Consider the following 21,457-nt stretch of genomic DNA (forward strand, 5'->3'; position numbering starts at 1 on the left):
TCTGATTAAGACTGGATAAGGAGTCAGGGAAAGTTCTGTTTAAAGAGTCTGATTAAAGACTGCATTAGCTGTGCCTGTACCTTTAAGCCATTAACGAGCTCTTCAACTGTGGTGGTGTATTTGTAAGCAATGGGATAGGTCTTAAGCTTGTTGAGCCAATCACTGGTAGCATCATTGATGCTGTTGCAGTAGGCACGGTATTTCAAAACAGCTGTCTGCAGGTCTTTTCTGAAAGTGGGAGTTTAAAAACATGGACTATATTGCTTTACAGGAACAATTTAAAATGCAACAAATTAATACTAACTTTTGGGAAGAATTAAGGTAGGGAGGCAGAGATATTTTCTACAGGAGGATGATGTATACATTCTTAATATTCACACTACATGTGTAAGTGAGCTATTCACAGTGTAAGTGAGCTACAGTTAATGTGAGGATGCTAGCACTACCGATTTTACTACTTTGTATGAACCTCAGAGCAGCCAAATCCAGGTTCAAGTCAGAATGGTCCTGAAATCACCCAGCTCTGATGGGTACCTAACTCACATTAGGGAAAGTAAAGGCAGCTGGGCATAGTGTTGACCACATTATTCCTTCATATTTAAGAAACATAAACTCTACTTCATCTGCCCAATGGATTGCTAGGTCTTAAGAGGAACTTGAGTATATATTTTTTTTACTCACCACAGCTACAATGTTTGTTTAGCTACAGTTAAATTAACTCAACCCACATACACACAAACTGGTCTAGCCAAAATCAAGGTTCAATGACCTTGATAACTATAAAAAGAAGTACAAGTTGTCACTAACTCCACCTACCCTGGAAATCTGTTTTCCAGTCACAATACTATTCTTTTTTTTTCTATTGATCTTAAATTCTTAATTGTTTTAAATTTTTGTAACTAAAGCATTGCGCAAGCAGAAAGGTCTAGAATTTTGGTTGTTTAAAAAAAATGTATCACTTACAGCATGTTATCAAAGGCAGCTTTAATTGAATCCCCCAGAAGTTTGATGTTTAGGTCGTTACGCTGGTAGAACCGACGGAACTCAGTCCTCACAGTTTCCATCTGTTTGCTACAGATTGAACAAAAAAAATCACATATTTCAATGTTGGATCAAAATTTGTTAAAATGTTAATCTTGGCAAAATATATTGCAGATGAAAACCAAAACAGAAATGTTTTTTTATAATAAAAAAATATTACCTCAGTCCATGCATTTCTTTGTCCATAAGGTCAAACACCTGACCCATTTCTGACATCAGCTCTTGTGATATCAACAAATATTTGGCCTTTACATCTACTCCTATCTGATTCACACTGTTGGCAAATACTTCGTTGGCAGAGTAGGAAAAGGCTGTAATTTTTGTGCCTAAGTATGTCTAGAAAATATAAAATTACACATGGAATTTATTTAATTACGTAATATTTTGTGTTAATGTGCAAATATACAACAAGTAGCTGCTTGGCTATGATCACTTAAAATTTTAAAAATTTACTACAGCTTGATACAGATAATTGATTATGATGTGCTTTTTTAAACTCTTAAACTATTTATGGAATTATGGATGAAATTTTTTTACACTTAAAATAAAACAGACCTGCATTTCATTGAAAAGTGTTGGCCTCCACAGAACACGGGTGTGTAGAATTTGTGAGGTGTTGAGTCTAAAAGCTATCATTGCTTCGGAGAGAGGCTGTCCACCATTTTGTGAGAGTATGTCAACTTGCACTGCACTATCATTGACGTACCGGCCAACCATGCTGACCATTTTCCTGGGGTTTTCTGAAAAAATTTGTAATGTGGAATAAATTCCGTAGCATGTAACAATTTGATAGTGATCATTTTTCTTCATCTGTCAGAGAATACAAATTTGTGTGGATATATTTTTTAGAAGATTTAATTTTTTTTAAGTTAAATCCAAATTGGCTCTTTATTATCAATGTTGTTGTTCTTGAGTACAGTTTAGGATACCAGCACTATCAATTTGATAAAAGTAAAAAAAAAATGAATTCAATTAAACTGGTTATTTAGGAGTAATTACCATTATCATAGTTGAACTCAACATTAATCTTCTTCCGTTTCATGTCCCTTGCAAGATTCAAGTTGAGAGTCTGTTTGTCATCTTCATAGCTGGTTATAACAATTTGTTGGTAGCTAGGAGTTTCGTCAACTTTTCCTTGAATGGCAACTGTCTTTATGGGTGTGGCAACCTAATTTAAGACACAGATCTTTAAAAAACATACTTATAGTAATTCAGGCTTAGTGGACTAAATTTTATGCCTATTTATAGCAATTATTTTTAATAAAAATGACATCTATCATGTGTAATATAAAAATGTTAAAAAGTAAATATTATATTCACTGAAACAAATATAAACCAAAACATTGCTATTAGATCAACATTAAGGAATATAGATGCATATACTTGTATGTTAAGCAAAAGTTGTTTAACGTCCAAATATATACATATCAAGCTCTAATTTGATGATTATTTTTGTCCAAGAAACCTTCAACATAGACACTATAAAAATTATATTTTGGAAACAAAGGACTACCTTAAGATCCATGAGTTTATTCTCTCTGTCGAGCTTTGTCCAGAATTCTAAGGACTTTTGTTCCATGTTAGCAGTAAAGAAAGTAAACTTGCTTCCAGCTGAACAAATATTCTCAACTTTACCAACATGGGAAGTGATCTATAAAAAAAATATTTATCAGGAAACATTTTCATTCAGAACAAGTAAACAAATACTTACCTTGTTGAAGCTAACAGACATTTAACAACATCACAAATGTTATTTTAAATACACATTATATTTCAAAGAAAAAAAAGTTTATTTTAAAAAATTATGCAGGTGTATAAGTTGAAATCTCAAACAAAAGTGTAGTATCTCCCTGAGACCACTTAGCTCTGATGGATACCTGATTCACAGAATGACCATAGAACATGACACATTATTCCTTCATATGCCAAGGTGATGGAAACAGATGAACTCTACTTCATCTGCCCTACTGACTGCCAGGTCAGAAAGGGTAACAAAAAAGGTTTAACTTTCAGACAACTCATCTTAAAAATGGCTAATTTTTTATACTCAAATAAAAAAAGAATAGGTTTTTTATTTATTTTTTGCTAAACTAAAAATAAAAATACAAGCATCAGTGCATGTCTTACCTGTATATTTGTGTTGGTGACTGGATGCTCAAAGGTGAGATCCGCAGTGTAGTTGTAATTTTTCTGTGAGCTGCTGTGGGAGTTGGTGATCACCGAGGTCACTGTGATTGTCTTCCTTGGATCGGATGAGTAGGAGATTTCAGCTTTACTGTCCACAAGTGTGGAGCCATAGCCGGCCCTAGTGGTGGCTCCCAAGTTGAGTTGCTGGAGAAATTAGAACAAAAACATTAGCTAGAGTAACAAACTAACAAACTTGAAGGTCACGGCCGAAAATATATGAATATTTTTCTTTGTTTAGAAAAGTAGTAATGTATTCATTAAACTTCACCTCAATTTTACTTTTTATACAGCAAAAGTGTAACAAAAATGAAAGCAATAGTGAAACCAAAAATGTCTAATGACTATAGTTAATACAGTTTTAAGGGGACCCTAAATATTTTAGAGTTATCTTTCGTGAACATGTAAATTTTTACCTTGTTGATGGTAGGCAGGTTAATGTTCAGGTTAACACGCTTCAGGTTATCTCGGTCTTCTACTGTTGTTGTCATGGTAACCTGCATTGTGGCAAATTACAATGTTTTCAATGATTAATAATTTTTACAAAATTTTAGAATATACTTTACAACTCTACATTAGGTAGATATAAATAATTCAATTCAAATTGCAAATTTAAAATATTCAAAGAATTAATTTTAAAAATAGGGTAGTACTAATGAGTTTCACTTATCAAAATAGGGCTATCACAATTAAAATAATTATATTTGAAAAGATGCATGACAAATTTTAAAATAGTTGTTTTCAACTTGGAAATTAGTATGATCTTAAACTAGGCTGCTGAAAAAATATAATTTAACAAAAAAAAATTGTTTTACCTTCTTTTTCTCATCTTTTTCAGCATCCCAGAAAAACGCACCATAAGTGGTCTGGCTGTTGTCGACGTCGCTATGGGAACCTTGGATCTTCACACTGCGTTGTGGCACGCCAACTTTGACGTGACCCTCGTACATTTTACTGTACATGGACGTTCTATTCAACCAGCTGATGTCATACAAGAAGGTGTTGCTGTTGTGCTCGTCCCAGCTGATCTGACCGGAGCTGAGCATTTCCTTATCCGATTTCTTGAAGCTGCTCGTCAGGCCCATAATCCGCGCAGGGTGAAGAACTCTGAACTTGAAATTTTTATCCAAGCTGTTGTCGTCTGATTTATCGTTGTAGAAGGAGACGATCTCAATGTTGGATTCCGGAGAAAGTTTATCCCAGTTCAGTTTGAACGTGCCGTCCAGTTTTCTGGGGTCAGCCATGCCGACCAGTGACATTGCCATGGGTCGTGGGCTCTTCATGTTGATGTTTCCCTCATGCTTGTCTCCAAACTTGTAGCTGAGATCCACATCCAATAAATCTTTGTTGTTGTGGGTCAAAACGATGGCCTCGCTCACTGTTTTTTGTCCGAAGGTGTGTGTAAGCTTCAGATTGGCCATCTTGGCTTCGTCAAACGGCGTAGCAAGTTCAAGGTCTGCGGTCAGTTTGGTGCTTTCATCATCTCTAGCCAAATCGTACTTGTTTACTAATGTTATTTCTTTACCAGCTTGCCAGCCGAAGTTAAGAAGAGAGGAGCGGGTTGTGCCAGATTCTTTTGACTTAAAGTTCAACTTGAGATTTTCCATGTTTTTGATGGTACCTGTTACAGTAGCATCCCCATACATATCAAGGATAGACCTGAAGCTCAGATTAGACTTGGCTTTAGCCTCACCGTAAACTTCAGACTTGAGGGTGGAGGTCGTCTTGACCTGAGACCAGCCCTGGAAGAAATGCTCCACCGCCAGACTCAGAGACTTGACATTCTGGTACGGCGTGTCCAGCTTGAAGTTCATGTTGACAGGCTGGTAGTTGTTGTTGTCAATGTCGTAGTCCAGTGTTGCTGGTTGCTGCGCTAGTGTCAGTTTCAAAGACGCGCGGCCATTGACTTTTTGTTCTTTTTCGTTGTATTTTCCAGTGACTGTCAAAAATTCAAAAGCTTTGAACGGGCCTGTTACTGTAAGTGTCATATCATTATTATTAGCCAATATCATCTTTCCGCCTAGCTGTTCCCCATTACCAGCTATAATAACAGCGTTTGCAGTTAACTTGTTGTTTTCAAATACGTGTTTGTAGTTGAGTTTATTACTTTTGTATTCAACTATTGGTAGAGTCAGTGTTGAATCCACGTTCCAGTTGCTTTCCCCAGATTTCAGAGCATTGAATAACAAAACTGCTTCGTTATCATCTTTGTACACCAAAGTTATCGTCCCTTCATGTTTGTTATCCTGGCAGTCAACAGCCACTCGCAAGCCGACGTCATTGTAGTCTTGGAAAGACGTTTTCACCTTCAGGTAAGCATTCTGTGTGGTCATAGCGCTGGTCACAGTTTCAACATTTCTACCTAGCTCTATGTTAACCTTGTGGTCATTGTAGTAGCTGTCCAGTTCTGCCTCTACCTGCACACCGTTCGGTTGCCACTGGCTGCTTACAATAGTGCCAGCTTTTCTGCCCACGCCATCAAACAAGTATTCATTTCGGATATTGTATTCAAACTTGGTCTGTGAGAGCCCCATGGAAGTGTAAAAATCAATGAGATATTTCTGGCCATATTTACCATACACGGTGAGGATTCTTTTACCTAGTTCTTCACTATTTTCCCGTTTTAGGTAGTAGGACAATGATTTAGTGTATGGAGTTTCTAGAGTAGTGCCCAGAGCTGTCTTGGATATTAAATTAGAATACTGCATAGAGACATTGTACGGTCTAGAGGTCTTCCCTACTTGAAGAAAACCACCAATGTTGAAGTCGTTGGTGGTCATCCCATCTCTGTGAACCGTCGCCTTTATGTAGCTGGTGTCTGCCCCGGGGAAGCCGTAGGTCAACCAGGCTCGGGTGCTCTCATCCCGATGCTTGAGTCCAACATCTAGATCCAGGTCGTAGCCATTGTGTGCGGCAAAAATTTTATTCTGGAAGTCAGTCCAGGAATTGGATAATTTTTTAAACCCAATCATGGTACGCTTGACACTCGGGGCAGTGAGGGTGAAGTTGGCGCCGATGGCATCACCCCAGTCTAGCTGCACTCCGGCTGCTACTGTTTCAGAGAGGGAGGAGGAAATCTCAATGTCATTGTACGTAGATGTTTCTGTGGCGCTGTGCTTTCCTTTCACTTTGAAAAATTTCAGAATGCGGGACTCGGAATCCAAACTCAATTCTCCTTTCCAGATATCTTTACTTTTGTCAATGTTTCCTCGTATGTTTAGCGTAGGAAGAATTTCATACGGTGTTGTTAGATCCACTTTGAGTGAAGTGTCGGCAGGGAATTTAGTTTTATCAATGTTATTACCAATAAAACTAAGTTTAATTTCCTTGTTAGGAGAGTAGTTTATTTTTACGTCAGTGTTACAAGTTTTCTTGTTTTGTTTTGTTTCATAATTGATCTCAAGCGTCTTTAGCTCTGTGTCAGGTATCTCCAAACGGTAAAGTCCTGTCAGCTGACGGTTGTAGACCAAATCCTGCTCCATGTTCAGCTTGACCTTGTTGAAGTATGGCTGCACCTCCAGGTAGCTCTCCCCCTTGTACCTTTTCTTCTCATCTATATCAAAGGTGTGTCCAAAGTTTACCTGCGACAGTTCTTTAAAAGGTGTTTTAATTGAGCCATCAATAGACCTCATGGATGAAGTGCCCACGTTCACGTCCACCGTGATTTCTTTACCAACATCTACAGAAGCCAGCATCCCAAAGTTCCACGCTGTTGATGTTTTCTTCATGACTGTACCAGAAAGGTCTAAGTTCCTTGCTCCGTCAAAAGGTGTTAGCACTTTAACATCGGCCTTAATATCGCCATTACTTGATTTAGATACAGAACCATCCAGTGAGATGGTGTTGGTTATTCTTGTCTTGATGTCCTGCCAATCATGTGAAAACACAAACGTGTATGGGTATTCCACATAAACAGCTTCAGCCTTGGTTCTTGAGGCTAAGCCATTATTTGTACTTAGAACAAATCTGGAGCCGGAGTACGTCAAACTACCGGATGTTCCATCATTTTTGTTTACACGTACATACCCCGAGCCAGTCACCGAGTTCAACATGTTGTGTCTTATCTGAACTTCGAGGTGGGAGAACTCCTTCAATGGCAATGATAAAGCAACATCTAACGCATAGTCTTTCATCTTTCTGTTTACCACTGCTCCAGCGACAAGTTTGCTGTTGTACTCTGGTTTCCAGGTGAAGCTTACGGTTGAGTTCACTTTAGCCTCAGAGCCAGTCAACATCAGCTGCATGTTCATTGGGTTGTTGAGAGGGATGAGGACCTCAAGCTTAGAGTCTATTAAAACTTCATTGGTCTTGTTCAAGAATGTTGCAGTCAGCCTGACCTTATACAGGTTTTCATTGCGTTCATAAACAGCTTCCGTTGCGTAGTTTTTACCCTTGTTGGTATGGCTTAAGCTAACGAGGACATTTCTACATTTCGCATACGAAGAGGTCACGTTTAGAGAGGCTGAAATATCATTTTTAGTCACGTCATTCCTGTTGGTGTACTTGACGACAGTCGTGAGGTAGGCGTCGTTGTAGGTGCCACTGATTCCTGTCGACAAGTAACGTGAACCATCCCATTTGTGCAACATATCCAATCCGACTTTTTTAACCTGCGCCCACGGCGTGACAGCAGCCATTTTCATTTCAAATTTTTCAACAGACGCAGGTAATGCAAGCCATACCGTGTATGAGAGTTGATTATCCAACATGCCCCAAATCATCTTCAACTCATTTTGATACTCTTTTGGATTATTCTTCATGGTTTTACTAATCTGATATATCTTATGATTTTCAAATGATGTTGTGGCGACTATTGTTACGTTGAAGAGAGAGTTATCAGGTCGGTAAGCATAGAAGCTAACACCAACATTCTGTGTTTTATCTTTTTCATCATCCCAGGAGACTTCAAAATTCAATATGGCCTCTCCAACTTGTTTTTTCCCAGCCATGACCATGCCTTTAACCGACGTATCTGGCACGATGACGTTCCACATAAACGTGTACAGTGGGCTTTTCTCTATCTTCAGGCTCATCCCAGCGCCATAGACATCCTTGTTTATAACAAAATTAACTGACCCACCAAAGGTGTCTTGAATGCTGGACACCTGCAGGGTTACTTTAGAAGGCTTGTCTCCCCTGACTTCAATCTCAGAAGAAAAGTTAAACTGGCCATTTTTTAATTTCATGAACTTGGTGACGGCCGAGTGTTTGAACTTTTTGTCCATTGTGAGGCTGATGGTGTGGATGTAGTCTTTGTTGACGTCTTGAAACACGGAGGAGACTAGAGAGTAGCTCTTGCTCTCCACCGTCTGATCCTTTGTATTATACAACGGGAAGCTGACCTCCAGCAGACCTGTAGCGTTGAGCACATTTTTCATGCTAAAATCATTAGCCATAAGCCGCACTTCCACAAACTTGCCTTTACCGTAGATGAAGTTAGCGTAGGTCTCCAGTTTTAGTTTTTTGCTGATGTCGTGCATGTGTTTACCTATCACTTCATACTCTAAGCTCTGTACAGAGAGAAAGTTGTTTTAACATCATTAATTGTAGTTAAACACAATAACTTTTTAGTTTAATTTTGATTATCTCACATTCAAGATAATGCAGAGAAATACTGAAAAGGAGAGGATATAAACCTTTCTGTTCTAAGAGTTGTAATAATAATAATAATTATAATAATAATAATAATAATAATAATAATAATAATAATAGTAATAAAAGTAATAATAATACAACACTTTTCTTAACATAAAATTATACTTGGCAAGAAACCCACTACTTTTTGATTAGCCTATAAGATAAAGAAAAAGCATAAGTAATAATGACACAGCAAACCCAAAACCAATTTTTAACGTTATCCCTAAAATGAAATCAAGTCTTTGAAAGAACTATTATCATTCATATTTATAAACCAAAACCTAGCAACAATTCTGTATCTTAGTTGTGAAAAAGCATATCTTTATACACCAACCCAAAACTAAATATGAGCTCTAGTGCTAAAGTAAAATCAACTCTATCACTGATATTCATATTTATAAACAAAACAAAACCTAACAACAGCCCTGTAATTTTAGTGTTAAAAAGTATATCAACTATCATTATTAATATTTATACACCAGCCCAAAACTTAACAACAACTCTCTAATCTTAATGTCAAACAATATATCACCTTTGGAGGATAGAGAAATTTGAAGTTATAATTAATTTCCGCTGCAGATGTTTCAATCTTACGGCTAACAGTTGCCTCTATAGTTAGATCAACATCCTTTGCCTTATCGGACTTTGCTTTAGCTCCGTGCTTTAAGTACATTACATACTTTGTGTCAGCTTTGTTATGCTGAATATCAATTGTTGTATCAAAGTTGGCATCAGGGTAGTTTTTACTGTCAAAGATACTGAAATAAAAATTATTTTAATGTATTTGCAACGCCTCTTTTTAAGTATTTTGTTGAACTAAAAAGAAAACACCAATGTAGGCTTACCAGAACTTAACAATTTTAACTCTATAATAGCAATAGTTCAATCAATAAAACACATTTTATAAAAAAAACTAAAAATTTTTTTTTAATTTAATGGAATTGTGTTATTTCATAGGATAAGAAATACTCACAAATTAGCAATATATTTGTTATTAGATTTGTTACTCTTGTTTTGAATCTTTGCAGTGAGTAAAACTTTATTCTTTCGAAGCTCTTTAGTTTTGAGGAGAGGCAGATTGTAATCCAGAGTTATCCTACTTGTGATTGGTGGGGCCTTCTTGACTGCAGCCCCAGCAGCTGGGATGACAAAACTGGCATTTGATGAGAGGGTGATAAACTGACTTTTTAAGTTGGTATTAAGTTGAAATTCTTGGTTTTGTGTCCTTTTCTTCAATGTCTGCAGAACTAAAATAATTGAAAAAAATATTATAAACAGTTGAACTAAAATAATTGAATAAAATATGATAAACAATTGAACAAAAATAATTGAATAAAATATTATAAACAAACATAAATCCGAACATAAATGACAGCACATACTGGAAGGGAAGGGTTCTGATTTTGACAATGGGAGACATGAAAATTGTGATGGCGATAGGTGGAGGAAAGAGCTCTAGGAAATGTGATGTAACTAGCACTTAGTATTATTTAAAATTAAAAAGATGAAAAAACATTTTTTTATTTTTATAAGTATAGACTTTGTGGATTTTGGGGATTGGAGTTTTGAGACATTAAGAGGGGGCTGGGTTTTATGATGATAAATGATGAATGTTTCCTAAAATAGCATGACTTTATTTATAGATGGCATAAAAAAATCATAGAATTTTTATATATCAATATCCTATCATAATTTTTTACTTTGTAGTTATTTTACAGATTTAATACCCAACAAAGTATACATTTTCAGACTTTTTAAAATTGTAATCGCGTATTTGAAACACAATTAAACTCACAATCTAAGCTGATTGGCTGGCTTAAAACTCTGTCCATTTTCACTTGCAAATCTCCTTGAAGACTACGATTTTCCACGTGATTTATCTTCCCTGAGAGCAAGAACATCTGATTGGTTGCGTCTGAGATGAGGATGGTTGGCTCCCACTGCCCAGACTTTGATTTAGCATTGGAGACTTTCTGCAGGAGTTGTACAGTGGCTGAGTAGCTGTTTGCTTTGTCCCAAGACACGGTCCCTGCTAAAGTTTTCTGTTGTTCCTTGTTTATAAAGTTACCTGCAAAAGTATATAATAATCTTACCTAAATCTTACATATAATTTAGTTTAACTAAATAGAAACTTTAAAATGTGTAATAATTCATATTCTATTCTATTCATTAAATAATTTATTTTATTAACAACAAAACAAAAAAGCTAACATTTGTTTACCATTTAAGTCTAAATTGAATGGGATGTTGCCAGCACTGAAACTGAAATCTGTTTTTATATCTTTGAGTTGTGTATCCAGTTCAACTGTGCCAGTTACTGACAACTTCTCCAAGTTTGTGTTCATTATTTTTAGATTTGCATCTTGAGGAACAGTAATATCCAGAGTTGGTTTCCATACAGTCTGTAAAAAAAAAAAATATAAAAATTGACTTGGAAGTTTAAACTCTTTAGAGTTGAAGTTTAACTTTATTTAAAAGGATAAATTAAATATAACATGCATTTGTATGCTCATCTTTAAACTTACAAGCTTAAAAGAATATATATTAAAATGTATTTTTAATTAATTTTAATATTGAAAAAAGTGATTATAATTTTCAAATCATGTTCTCTAATTTACTTTATCAATGTATGACAACTATCTACCTTTGATTTTGATACTACTTTTGAAGCCTGAATCAAAACTTTATACTCTTTTCCATTATCAGTGACAGAGGCAGACAAGGCTCGATTAGGCTCAGTAAAGTAAGTTCCTTAACACATAAAAAAAAACATAGACATAAAATTTGTTTAACTCCCTTTTGAATATTACACTTTTTGTAAAATATTTTTCAATTTTTGGACTTGTAAAAATTAAAATTATGGCTCAATATTTTCTCATTTTTATAATTAGTGTTATACTTCACAGGAGTGTTTCTTAATTAAACTATAAATAGGCACAACGTTTAAAATACATTATATTCTGTTTTGGGACGTATCATTGGAATTAGTTGAGGACCACTGGTTGTTACTATTAACATATTTACATATTTTTTTCTACCAAAACATTCAAAGCAGCTTTCCAAGATGAATGCATTGCAGTTCATTTAAAGAAAATGTCAAGCCTACCCTTTAGGGAGACTTTCCTCCATTGAGAGATAAACTCTGCTTCAGCTGTCTTGTCTTGTTTATCTACATAGTAACTGATGCTGATCTTTCTGTCTTGCTTGGATCCAGGTGTATCTATGGATAACTGGGCAGTTGAAGATGCTGGATTCTAAAACAAAAGAGCAGGTTCAAAGTTCAATATATATATATATATATATATATATATATATATATATATATATATATATATATATATATATATATATATATATATATATATATATATAATGTACCGTCTTTAGTTCTGTTAATCTGATGAAAAAGCCTTTACATTTTTATTACCTGAATTTGTTTCCCAGACATTTTAAATCCGTTTGGTACATCTTTGTTGGCAACAGTAAACTTGATGCTAGCAGGCCCAGTAAATGGGAAGTAAGGCATGTTACCGACAGCCGAGGCATTGATGTAGGAGATGGAGCCACACAGTTCATAGCCGACAAATTTTAGGAATGTATTTGAGGAGCATGATTGGACGCTGACTTTCTTGTCTTTTAACATCTCCTGCTTTTTTTCCACTGTGTCGTGAAGAATGAAAAACTCTGACCTGTAGATAAATAAATTTTGAAAAGTTTATTTTTTAAATATATGGTTTAGTTATTCAGGGTCTGTAACTCCAAAAGATACAATTATGATTATCAAACTTGATAGATGGGGGACGGAGTGGCCTAGCTGTAAAGAGCTAGACTGCTAAAATTCTGGAGTTGAATCCGGGTTCATATTAGTAGAACGTCCTTGAGTCCACCCAGCTCTGATGGGTACCTAACTCACGTTAGGGAAACAAATGCGGCTGAGCATAGTGCTGACAACATTCTCCACTTGTATGCTGAGGTCATTGAAACACATGAACTCTACTTCATCTGCCCCATGTGTCTTGAGCACAAACTAAAAACTATTGGTTTAATTTGCTAAATAGGTGTCAGAACTGTCTTTATTAAATATTTTAGATTTACTTGAAACTGAAGACATCCATGTTCTTTTTCGGAGTATCCAACTCAGCTGTTAAAACTTGGCCATCCTTGAGTTCAAACTTCCCCGCTACTGATGTGCTTGTGTGTAGCTGGGAAACCATTTTTAACCCTGAGCGTGTTGCGCCAGCGCCAACACTCATCATGCCTGACAGCTGGATGGCACCACTACAACAAAAGAAAATTTTTTACATGACATTCAAAATTATTGGGGGATTAAAAATTTTTTTTTTTTAGGTTAAGGGGTCATCCGTTTATGACGTCCACATTTTTTTTTGGATTTTGGACCCCCCCCCCCCCGTCCACAAAAAACCACTTTTTTTTCCTTATAAAATTCCATATGCGTCCACAAAAGTCAGTTTTTTTCATGACCCCCCCCCCAACCCCCCCCCCCCCCTCCCGCATGTGGACGTCATAAATGGATGACCCCTAAAGCTAAAAGAAGAATAATTATGTAAGGGAGCAAATTATTTAATCTACTTCTTCTTCTTCATTCTTAATTTTAGTGTTGGAAGGTATCCCTCCAACACAATTAAGTATATGTGTCAACTGGTTTTGCGCGATTGAGGTTATTGACTCCGATTTCAGCCTGCTTTTCTTTTTGGATTTGCTTCCATAGCCTTTGTCTAACCAAGAACAAACTACAAGACAGCAGTTATTTTATTTTGGAGTTGTTTCTCCTATAAGAGTGGCTGTCCCCGGCTAACGAGCCTCAGCTATCCGAGGTTTGAACTCGAGCTTTTTCAGTTTAGCAGCTTTTACCGACTTAAACACGCCGACCCATAAATTATTTAATAAATAGAATTTACCTTGGTCTTATATCAAACTTTGTTTGCAGCGCTTTTACCGACTCAACCATGCTGACCCCTAAATTATTTAATAAATAGAATTTACCTTGGTCTTATATCAAACTTTGTTTGCAGCGCTTTTACCGACTCAACCATGCTGACCCCTAAATTATTTAAAAAATAGAATTTACCTTGGTCTTATATCAAACTTTGTTTGAAGCTTCTTCAAGGAAAATGTTTTCATGCTTAGAATTCCCTGCACCTGCAGATCAACGTTAGCCGTTCCGTTGACACTCAGGGTCAGAGGTAGACCAGCGACCGTCGGCACGGCCATCTGGGACTCAAGGAACAAAACGTTCTGGGTGTAGCTGATTTCATCCCCCTTCAACAAACTCTCCAGGCTGAACTTGGACTTCAGCTTCTCTGGTAAGGAGCTGATCTCGTTCTCTTGGAAGTGATGGAAGCCAATCTCGTTGCCGAACATCCGGATGTACATGGATGCTGTGAAGTCATCTTTATCAACACTGAACTACATAGGAAATATAGACATAATTATATCAACACTGAACTGCATAGGAAATATAGACATAATTATATCAACACTGAACTGCATAGAAAATATAGACATAATTATATCAACACTGAACTACATAGGAAATATAGACATAATTATATCAACACTGAACTACATAGAAAATATAGACATAATTATATCAACACTGAACTGCATAGAAAATATAGACATAATAATATCAACACTGAACTGCATAGAAAATATAGACATAATTATATCAACACTGAACTGCATAGAAAATATAGACATAATTATATCAACACTGAACTACATAGGAAATATAGACATAATTATATCAACACTGAACTACATAGAAAATATAGACATAATTATATCAACACTGAACTGCATAGAAAATATAGACATAATTATATCAACACTGAACTACATAGAAAATATAGACATAATTATATCAACACTGAACTGCATAGAAAATATAGACATAATTAGATCAACACTGAACTACATAGAAAATATAGACATAATTATATCAACACTGAACTGCATAGAAAATATAGACATAATTATATCAACACTGAACTGCATAGAAAATATAGACATAATTATATCAACACTGAACTGCATAGAAAATATAGACATAATTATATCAACACTTAATTGAACTAAAAAAATTATACTTTAAAAAGTTGAACATACAGATCAAAACTTGAATAATTTATGGTCTTTTCTTTGTGATTTCTGTTTATTACTTTTTAAAAAAAGTTTAGATAATAATTAGATTTGTATGGATTGGATGATTCTTTTCTGCATTAAGTAATATATAAAACTCTATTTTAATTCTGGAGATTCTACAGCAATTAAAAATAAATCATTTAACTATTTTGATAAACTATTTACCTGGTTTTTCATTTTCTCCATTTTCTCTTTTTTAACACAACTAGAGGGTGAACTGTCCTTGACCTTTTCACCATTAAAAAGTTTGGATCCCAAATAGTTTTGCAGCAGAGCATCTAACCCTTGAACACGACCTCCCACCTCAACAAAATTAATACTGTGTCCGAGCATGTCCACCGTCAAATTAACCATTGCAGATCTGGAAAATAAATTTAGTCGGGTATTAATTGCTAAAACTTTGTAAAAAGTTATACAAAATTATTATTTTTAATATTGGTAATTTAATATTAATGCTAAATTTACATTGTAACAACTTTTATAAGTTACTGACCACACAACCCACCTGGGTAGAAAAGAATCAGCAGACCAAATCATGTTGCTCTCAGCCGTAGTACCCAAGCCAAACTTGTCAGAATAAAATGAAACTTCGTAGTTCCTCGAGAACTTCCATTTGTCCAGGTTGAATTCCTTCTTCAGCTTCTCATCATTCAGGATGTCCCTGAGTGCTTGCTTATGAGGGCTGGAGGTCTCAAGCAGGTTGGTCAGGTGTGTCCACACAAAAGATCCCACCTGATTTGTTGTCTCTTTCTCCAGGGTCTGCTTCACCTGCAGCAGGATGTAAACAAAGAGATTCACTTTAGGGAGAAAGGTTAAGACAATATATTTTATTGTTTTAAAATAAAAGGACGTAAAAAATTAAACGATTGTTTGAAATAACTAAATACTCACCTAACAATTGTAAGTTAAGCAAAATCAATGTTTAAATCGAATAAAATTAGTTCAAAGAATTAGTTCAAAATACAAATGAAAGGGGGAATAATATGTTCGTTTGATTTATAAATGTGGATCAGTTTATTTTAAAACAATAATCCTAGCACTAGAATTACTGTTAAAAATATAAATCCTATATACTTAAATTTATTATTTTAAAAAACCTATTGTAAAATAACATACCAGTACTAGGTTGTCTTCATTCCAGCACTGCATCACACCTAAGTATGCTGTGATCCTAAGCTCAGAATCCTCATTTGTATCCATGAATGTATCCATGAGAGACTTTCTCTAAAAAAAATAAAGAAATATCTGATGATGTGAAAACCAGATGTTTGATGAAAAAAACTATAGAACAAAAGGGAATTGTATTAGGCACATTAGAATACTAAAAACACCATGAAGATACTGGGGGAGGCATAGTTGGATAGTAGAGCATATGACTGCTACCCCAGAAATCTCAATCCCAGGTTTAAGTCCATAGAACATCCCTGGGTACTTTACTTTTTTTTATAAAGATATTGTTAGCAAATTAGTTTGTCATTTCTCAGGTAGGTTGTCTACTCACATCAACATTGCAAGTGACGCCCCTGAAAGCCTGGGCTGCAAACACCCTGATGTTCATGGTGTTAGTGTTTAGCTTGACGCACTTTTCTAATGCTGGAACCAGACGATCAGCAAATCCCAGATTGCCAATAGCTCTCAGGATAATCAACATCTGAAATTTTAAAACAACACTAGTTACCAAAAAATAAATTTAAGTGATCCGTTTTATTAAAAGTCAACACCTGAAGATTTTTTAAATAACAATTTGACAAAAAATAAATTAAAGTGATGCATTTTATTAAAAATCAACACCTGAAGATTTTTAAATAACTATTTGACAAAAAATAAATTAAAGTGATGTATTTTATTAAAAATCAACATCTGAAAATTTTAAAATAAATAGTTAACAAAAAATAAATTTAAGTGATGTGTTTTATTAAAAATTAACTTCAAAGATTTTTAAATAACAATTTCACAAAAAATAAATTAAAGTGATGCATTTAATTATAATTTTTTTATTATTATTTTTAAATTGCGTACAAAATATTAAATTATGTAAACTACTCACCAGCTCCTTGTCATCTGACTGGCATCTATTACTGATGATGCTCCCTAACACATTCACTATTTCTTCTATGTTTTTGCTGTATAAACAGTCTGTACCCTTGCTGCACAGATTTCTAATTAGAGACGTCACAGGCAGGGCAGACAACTTCTGGTGATTTTCAGACATGAGTAGTTTCTGGAAAAAGAAAATGTCCAATTATCAGACATGAAAAGTTTCTTGAAAATATATTTTGTTCTACCAAAAAATGTCCGATTATTATAGTGTAAAAATTATTTTAATAGAAAAGGTGTAAATTATGAAAGGAAATTCTTTTTGTAAATAATGATTTTTATAATTACAGGATGTTTTTAACATTTTAAAAACTTAGGCCAACGAAAAGTTTAAAAAAAAAAAACCCTTTCAGCTGAAACATCAAAGCTGAATGTTTTACCTTAAGGAAAGGTAACATTTCTGAAGTAGGGTTTTGGATAAAATGCAGTGACTGTATCCACATTTCTCCCTGTGTGCCAATCACTTGGCCAGACAAAAGCATCTGAACCATTACATCAACAGAGGAAGAGGTTCCTACCATTGGAATAGCATCTAGAAGAAATTTTCTGCAAAAAAGAAGATTTAAAAATAATTACTAAGGTGTTTTAATTTTCTAAAGTACAATTTAATATTTAACTAACCTTTGATAATAATATAATAAAAAGTAGCATTTACACAATCTGGCATATTCCCTTTCTTTACCTGGCAAGGTCGTTATTTTCCTCACAAATACTCTTTCTGAATAGTTTGTCAACAATATCTGTAATTTCAGAACTATCCAAATTTCTCATTAGATAGATCTGAAATATATTTAAAATAAAAAAAGAGAGTAACAGGAAGCTTCTAAATACATAATTTCAGGGATTATATATATATATATATATATATATATATATATATATATATATATATATATATATATATATATATATATATATATATATATATATATATATATATATATAAAAATAATATTTATATTATTGTATATTTATTACCCACCAAATCAGTATAAAGGGAAGGAACTTCTGCTGGAAAATCATTGAGGGTTATCCTGCAAAGTTCTGTCAATTTCTCCCTTACAGACCACAAAGTTCCATCATTGTTCATGCTTGTTGTGTGTTCAAATAGAAGACTTGTCCTACTTGATACAGCCTCTGTGTGATAAGCATGAATTACGGATACATCATAGCTAAATAGTTATCAGAATTTCAGCCTTAGACATTAAATAATTATTTTTACAGTTACAATGAATTAGTTTTAAACCAGGTATGTCAAAAGAGTAATGGGAAAAACTTTGAGTAATCAAAGCTTTAATTTTTCCTTAGACTTTAAGTAATTTCAAAGCCAAACAAATAATAAGTCATAAAAATGTTTTTTTTAAAGTGTAATTTTACAGGAGAAAATTTGCAGACAAATGTGATCAAAAAATAATTTTACAAATAAGATACATCCAGACTTGATTCTTTGGTTTAGATTACTAAGTTAAGTCAAACAGATGTGCTTACTCTATTTTTATTTTTAATTTGAGCTATGCAAAGTGTATTGCGAAATGCACAAAACATCACACATATTGGATAATACATTAAAGTCATGCACAATAGTTTAGCTAATGCACTATATAACTATAAATGTACGATACATCTAAATAAATGCACCACATCTCTTATACCTTGTACTGTTCTCAAATCATTGCTAGCACTGTAGTAAGTCAGTTTTTGTGTTGTTTCTGTTCTAGCACCTGCCTCTTGCTTAGAGAAAGGTCTGAACACCAGAGACTCCAAGCATGTGGATGACTGAAGGTATCCTTCTTTAGATACTACTTGAGTACATTTGTGGTTTCCTTTCAGAAGAGCAGATGACTGGATAGTCTGGGGATATTGACAAGAATATTATTTTTCAGTCACATAAACAGAATTGTATGATGAGGGGCTAACCCCTCCCCCTAATACATAGTGATTTCAAAATTCTAATTTTGAAATGGAAACATGGTTATGTTAATAAAATATGGTTTTTAACCCTCATTTTTAAAAAAAAAGTTTAAATAAGTTTTGAGTTTTCAAATCTTACATCTGGAATATAATGTGCTGTAGATTTCAATGATGTTCTGTAACTGTGGCGGTCTGTACATCCTAACAGGTCTTTAGATTTTACAAAATGGAAAGCCCGTGTTCCCTTCTGTGACACAGTGTAACTTGTGGGACAGGTACCAACAACATCGACCTGTAAGGAGAAATTAAATATTATACTGTTATACAAATAATGTAACTAATGCATGGTGTTATTGGTACAATGGATTTCAACATTTACCTGTAAGAAAGAGAATATTAAAAAATGTATCAAAAATATATTAAACTGTATATTTTTAAAAGACAACATAAATTATTTTCTTCTTCTTCTTCTTCGTTCTTAATTATTAGTGTTGAAGGGGATCGAGATTTATCTGCCAGTGGGTTTGAACTCAAGACTTTGTTTGAATTTATCAACCATGAGCTTTTTGCCGACTCGACCACGCCACCAACACAATTAAGCGTTACGTGTCAACTGTTTATGCGCCATTGAGGCCATTTACTCCGATTTCAGCCTGCTTTTCTTTTTGGATTTGCTTCCATAGCCTTTGTCCAACCAAGAACAAACTACAAGGCAGCAGTTGTTTAATTTTGGAGTTGTCTCTCCTAGAAGAGTGGCTGTCCCCAGCTAACGAGCCTCATCTGCCCGAGGGTTCGAACTCGAGACTTTTCGGTTTAGCAACCATGAGCTTTTACCGACTCGACCACGTCGACCCCTTAAATTATTTTAAAGTCAACCTTTCTTAATGAAGGCCTATTAAGAAAATTCAATTATCAACTTTTTTTTTACATTGAAGGCACATTTAGTTATCCATATTTTGTTACATTTTTTACATAAGAAAACTGCATGCCATTACTTAATAGTAATGATGTTCATCTATAGCCTTTTAATAATATTGTTGGATGTAGCATTGTTTTCTCTATAGTTAGCACATTTACGTCATCATATCATCCTCACCCCCCTTGTAATAATTGTCCATTTGTACTTTAAAGACTATTTAACTAAATTAATGGAACTGGCAAAAACTATTTTTCAATTGTTTGCCTTGGTGTCACCCCCGTAAATGGTGTCACCCGGTGTTGCCCGCACCCCTTGCCAAGCCCTTGCTACGCCTCTGTTCCAATATATAATCACATTATTTTGCAAAACGATTTGGTGCTTCCTATATCTTAAACACATTGGTAAATTTCTGTAAATGATTACAAAGTATTCTTGACCTCTTTCATGCTTTCATCTCTTTCATTTTGTGTCATGCTGTTCTGGAAAGCTGACAAGATTCCTCGTTTGAAGTTCAGAGATGCAGTTTCCTCATTTTCACCAGGACACACATCTTCTATTCGGCCATCTTGGAAAGAAAAGCGCAGACTGTTGCCCTCTAGCGCTGATTTGAAACCCTGATCTGTAACAGGTTTCATACTTGGGTTGTTGGGGTCAGATCTTGTAATGGTGACCCCTGACAACTGAAAAATGAGACTTTGTATTAAATAAAATACACAATAAATTTAACAACAAATTGTGATCTAAACTATAAAACTACAATTAAATCTAGACCTAGTAATACGTTTATGAAATGATGTTACTGTTGAAACAAGTATCACATTCAAGTTTTTTTTTTTTACTTTTTAAACAGTTTAGTGAAGGGTTCTTAGACTTTGGATACAATTTCTTACTGCAGTACTCTCCCCTTATCTTTGAAAGTAAAAGCAAGGAAGCATGACTTTTTAATACTTTTTATTTCTGATTTCTAGATCTGCTTAGATTTTATTTTACTAATATTTCTAATGTTTAATTAATATTTCTAAACTAAATTATAGATCTAGTTATAACATGTTTTCATTTAAAATTCTATGTTTACGATGTGATTATCATTTTCAACTGCGGCCAAGGATTAAGTCAAGTGAAGCCAAAGGTGATGCTTTTGTTCAACATAATAATTAATAATAATAGATTTAGAATCTAGATCTAGATCTAGATCTCTAGATCTAGACTCTAGTTTCCAATCAAACAGTGACATTCGCATTTTTATCGCTTTGTTCAGTTATACTGTTAATTAGGTTAGGAATGTTGTTCTGTTATCAAGCAATTGAACTTTCCACTTAACTTATCTAAATAGAAAGTAAAAGCTGCTAATTTCAAATTTCAGCTCAGGGTTGATTGTTAAGTCCGATAACTCTAAAGATAACACCATGAACGGATTTTTTGTGTGCAACTTTCTTTATGTTTTAACTCCGGCGTAGCAATATTTTTTTGGCTACATCTTACATAAAACATAAACAAGGTTGA

General features: G+C 34.5%; 1 protein-coding gene across 1 annotated transcript in view; it reads right to left on the minus strand.

The window, feature by feature from the left end:
• Positions 1-21,457, minus strand: part of LOC131935270 (uncharacterized) — a 44,456-nt gene that overhangs the window by 8,845 nt on the left and 14,154 nt on the right. The window contains exons 5-33 of the mRNA XM_059291651.1: positions 20,392-20,634; positions 19,175-19,327; positions 18,777-18,975; positions 18,107-18,261; positions 17,807-17,904; positions 17,505-17,670; positions 17,075-17,248; positions 16,529-16,678; positions 16,144-16,251; positions 15,533-15,795; positions 15,193-15,388; positions 13,952-14,289; positions 12,958-13,140; positions 12,290-12,551; positions 11,969-12,116; positions 11,507-11,613; positions 11,084-11,264; positions 10,658-10,930; positions 9,836-10,109; positions 9,395-9,620; positions 4,041-8,735; positions 3,642-3,722; positions 3,169-3,372; positions 2,555-2,692; positions 2,041-2,209; positions 1,597-1,781; positions 1,202-1,377; positions 964-1,071; positions 81-228 (exon numbers count right to left, since the gene is read on the minus strand). Of these exons, the coding sequence (XP_059147634.1) occupies positions 81-228; positions 964-1,071; positions 1,202-1,377; positions 1,597-1,781; positions 2,041-2,209; positions 2,555-2,692; positions 3,169-3,372; positions 3,642-3,722; positions 4,041-8,735; positions 9,395-9,620; positions 9,836-10,109; positions 10,658-10,930; positions 11,084-11,264; positions 11,507-11,613; positions 11,969-12,116; positions 12,290-12,551; positions 12,958-13,140; positions 13,952-14,289; positions 15,193-15,388; positions 15,533-15,795; positions 16,144-16,251; positions 16,529-16,678; positions 17,075-17,248; positions 17,505-17,670; positions 17,807-17,904; positions 18,107-18,261; positions 18,777-18,975; positions 19,175-19,327; positions 20,392-20,634 (9,801 nt within the window). The remainder of the gene's footprint in view (positions 1-80; positions 229-963; positions 1,072-1,201; positions 1,378-1,596; positions 1,782-2,040; positions 2,210-2,554; positions 2,693-3,168; positions 3,373-3,641; positions 3,723-4,040; positions 8,736-9,394; positions 9,621-9,835; positions 10,110-10,657; positions 10,931-11,083; positions 11,265-11,506; positions 11,614-11,968; positions 12,117-12,289; positions 12,552-12,957; positions 13,141-13,951; positions 14,290-15,192; positions 15,389-15,532; positions 15,796-16,143; positions 16,252-16,528; positions 16,679-17,074; positions 17,249-17,504; positions 17,671-17,806; positions 17,905-18,106; positions 18,262-18,776; positions 18,976-19,174; positions 19,328-20,391; positions 20,635-21,457) is intronic.

This window comes from Physella acuta, unplaced genomic scaffold (assembly GCF_028476545.2).
Source record: "Physella acuta isolate Inbredline_101_S28 unplaced genomic scaffold, ASM2847654v3 ptg000140l, whole genome shotgun sequence".
NCBI lineage: Eukaryota > Metazoa > Mollusca > Gastropoda > Physidae > Physella > Physella acuta.